This window comes from Manacus vitellinus, unplaced genomic scaffold (assembly GCF_001715985.3).
Source record: "Manacus vitellinus isolate BGI_N305 unplaced genomic scaffold, ASM171598v3 scaffold_24_pilon, whole genome shotgun sequence".
NCBI classification, from domain to species: domain Eukaryota; kingdom Metazoa; phylum Chordata; class Aves; order Passeriformes; family Pipridae; genus Manacus; species Manacus vitellinus.
This window is the reverse complement of record NW_021939798.1, coordinates 1,938,604-1,941,935: the sequence shown is the minus strand read 5'-3', so window position 1 is coordinate 1,941,935 and position 3,332 is coordinate 1,938,604. Positions and strand designations below refer to the sequence as shown.

General features: G+C 56.9%; 1 protein-coding gene across 4 annotated transcripts in view; it reads left to right on the top strand.

The window, feature by feature from the left end:
- The window catches only part of MYH10 (myosin heavy chain 10), a 98,944-nt gene extending 97,101 nt beyond the window's left edge, over positions 1–1,843 (top strand). For 3 of the 4 annotated variants that reach the window (XM_018073220.2, XM_018073218.2, XM_018073219.2), the window contains one exon: positions 153–297. In XM_018073220.2, the coding sequence (XP_017928709.1) occupies positions 153–297 (145 nt within the window). Of the gene's footprint in view, positions 1–152 lie in introns of all 4 variants that reach the window. The other variant, XM_018073217.2, reaches the window with a different exon arrangement.
- Positions 1,844–3,332: the final 1,489 nt, after the last annotated feature.

The window sequence follows — 3,332 nt, the reverse complement described above, 5'->3', positions numbered from 1 at the left end:
CATATCCTGGGATTCTTCAGTAGAAGGTGTCCCTGCCCATGGCAGGGGGTGGGAGGAGATGACCTTTGAGGTCCCATCCAACCCCAACCACTCTGGGATGACTGTGGGCCGGGCAGGAGCCCCCAGCAATCCCTGCCTGCTGTGCTTTGCAGGAGGGGGGGCCCCATCACCTTCTCCTCGAGCCGCTCCGGGCGGCGGCAGCTGCACATCGAGGGGGCCTCCCTGGAGCTGTCGGACGACGACGCCGAGAGCAAAGGCAGCGACGTGAACGAGGCGCCGCCCGCCCCCGCCGAGTAGAGCCCCCTTTGCATGCAGAGACCTCTCCAGCCCCGCCGGCAGGAGCACAGGACTGTCCTGCCACCGAACTGCCTTGTGGCCCCAAACCTGCCTTACGGCCCGTCGGCATGTGCTACAAGGCTCCTTATCATAGGTCAACCATGTCTTAAGGCTCTCCAGCCTCACCACACTGTACCCTGCTTCAGATATAGGTACAACTGCTTTTTTTATATATAGCGAACAACCGGGATCGTCTCTGTTCAGTGCATCTCTTTTTCCAGATAACTCATTGTAAAGCCATTTTCTAAAAGCATCATGTGAAGGATGAAACTTTTTTTTATCAATCCAGAACCGTCATTCCCAGCGGGTGGGTGGCCGGGACAGACCCCTTGCCATGGCTATGCATGCCTTGTGTCCAGCATCCTTCCAGGCTCCCGGGCTCGCCGGCCCCTGGCTGGGCTGAGTCTCTTGGATCAGTGAAGACCAAACCGCACCTGTATCTTTTCTTTTCTCCTCCTTGTGATCCGCACACAATCCGTGAGTGAACTGTGAAACGGCCTTGGCAAGTGTTAGAGGGAAGTGTAGGGATGAGTGAGTAGTGTCCATTTTTTTAACCTGCAATACCATTTGAAGTGTTCTCAGCACCTGCTCCATCCGTTCGTGTTCATGCAGTCCAGGCACACCCAGGTGGGTCCCCGTCCCCCTGTACAGACCCGTGAGCTCAGAGCCCTCCCTGTAGATATCCAGGCTCCTTTAATGTGAACACCAGTGGGAATTAAACACACAACACAGGCAAAGCTAATTTATTAACGTGAGGCTGAGCCAGGCCGTGGCCAGGCCATGGAGCCGAGTGGCTGCACGTGCAGGAGGCTCTGGGACCCCCTGGCAGCCCCCTGGGAGTCCTGCGGGCCCGGGGGGTTTGTGGGGGCCGGGGCTCCCGTGGTGGATGGATGGATGTTGCCTGCCTACGAGTTAACATGCCAGTGGATGTGAATCCTTTTTTTTTGTTGTTGTTTTGTTGTTTTTTTTTTTTTATTTTGAGCAGTATTACAGTGAGTAGTTAGCGTTCTTTTTGTTGAAATAGCTGAAAACTGACATTACAGAAAGTGCCTTAGACACTACAGTACTAAGACAACGTTACATATATAATTTGCCTATATAACAATGATTTAATGTATTAATTTTGACTGTGCTTCATATCATGTACCTCTCTAGTCCAAGTGGTATTATTGATATTAGTGACAATGAATCAGTGTTAACTAGGAAACTTCCTCTGCCACATGCTCAAAACCCATGGATTTCCCTTTTTTTGGTTCAAAGCTTTAACATCTGTCGCGAAGGTTTTGTTGTGTGTGTTTGGATATTTTTAATCAAACTGGCTGTTGACCACCAGGCGTCTGACTGCAAATATCTTGTTTTCTTGTATACCCATATTTCTAGACAATGATTTTTGTAAGACAATAAATTTATTCATTCTAGATGCGGCCGCCTGCTCTGTTTACTTACTGGAAGAGCTCTCCCGAGGCTGGCATAGACCTTAATAAACGAGATATGACTGGAAGCTGCCTTTTCCCTTCTTCCTGTTTTTATTTGCTTGGAGTTTTTTTTCCTTTTATTTTGAACTAAATAACAGCATCAATGGCTGGGTCAGAGCTGAGCCTTTTGCCTTTGAAATGCCACTGGAGCACAAAGGGAGCTCAGGGCACAGGCACGGCCCCCCCTTCTGTCTCTAGCAGGGTCTGGGCTCTGTCCAGGGCAGTTTTGGGGGGTCCTGGGGTGCAGAACCTGCCTCAGGTGAAGGCAGAGCTGGGGCAGGAGGGAGGGGCAGCTGAGGCCGAGGGGGGCAGAGCTGCAGGGGCTGGTCCTGGGTGGGGGCTCGTGGCTGGGTCTGGGACCAGGGTGGGCCCCAGGGAGGAGAGGGGGTTAAAAACACGCTGAGGGAATGAGCAGACTGGGGGCCTGTGGGGGGTAGCTGGAAGGGGCAGGGGGGGCTGCTGCTCCCACCCTTCCCATGGTACCTGTAGTTCCAGCAGCCTGACTGGGCCCTGGGAGCCTCCCAGCATGGAGGGACTGCTGGGGAAGAGCTGGTCCCAGGCACGAGCTCCTGGAACCCGAGTCAGTCTTGGCACCTTTTCCTCAGGTGCTTCTTCCCCTCCCCGGCTGCTGCTCCTCGTGCTGGGGAGGGAGCAGGGGCCGAGGGAAGGAGCAGGGGCCGAGGGAAGGAGCAGGGGCCGAGGGAGGGAGCAGGGGCCGAGGGAAGGAGCAGCAGGGGCTGAGGGAAGGCTTTCCCTGCCTCTGGCAGGGCTGCAGGAGCGAACGAGGCGCTCTGAGCTGGGCATTGCGAGGGGGCACTGCAGGGAGGGTGACCCTGCTCCCCTCAGGGCACTGCCCCCGGGAGGGAGCTGGGCCTGGATCGGTTCAGGATGCTCTGGAAGGAGCTTCCCAGGAGGAACAGGATGTGCTGCCCAGTGTGTCCGTAGGGGTTCAGGGCCAGCCTGGGCAGTGCCCCGACCCTGGGGCGGGCAGGGGGGTCTGGAGAACTGCCCCGGGCCGGGGCTCCAGCGCCGTGTCCCGGGAGCGCCGGGGCTGGAGCCGATCCCGGGCTGGAGCCGATCCCGGCGGGCTGGGAGCGGCAGGACGCCGGCCCGTGTGTCCGGCACAGCCGCAGCTGGGAGGGGATGGAGCTCCCCGGGAAGGGCCCCAGAGCGGCTCCTCTGCAGAGGAAACATCTTCCAGCTGCTCCAAGGAGACGAAAATCCCCGGCTGGCAGCTGGAGATCCAACACTTCGCAAGGTTCCTCCCCAAATTAAATATTGACCCCACCGTGTTCCACGGCACCACTGGGGAATGCAGTGCCAGCAGCAGAGGCTGTGTGGGACAGGTGATTGCTCAGCCCCAGCTCCAGCAGTGGCCGTTCCCATGCGCCCAAACTGAGCTATGGAGCAACATTCCCAAGGGAAGGGGCGTGGGATAATGGGAGCACCTCAGCACTGGCCCCTTCCCTGCACTTGGCAAAAAACCCTACAGGGACAAAATAGAGCCACAGCCACCAGTTC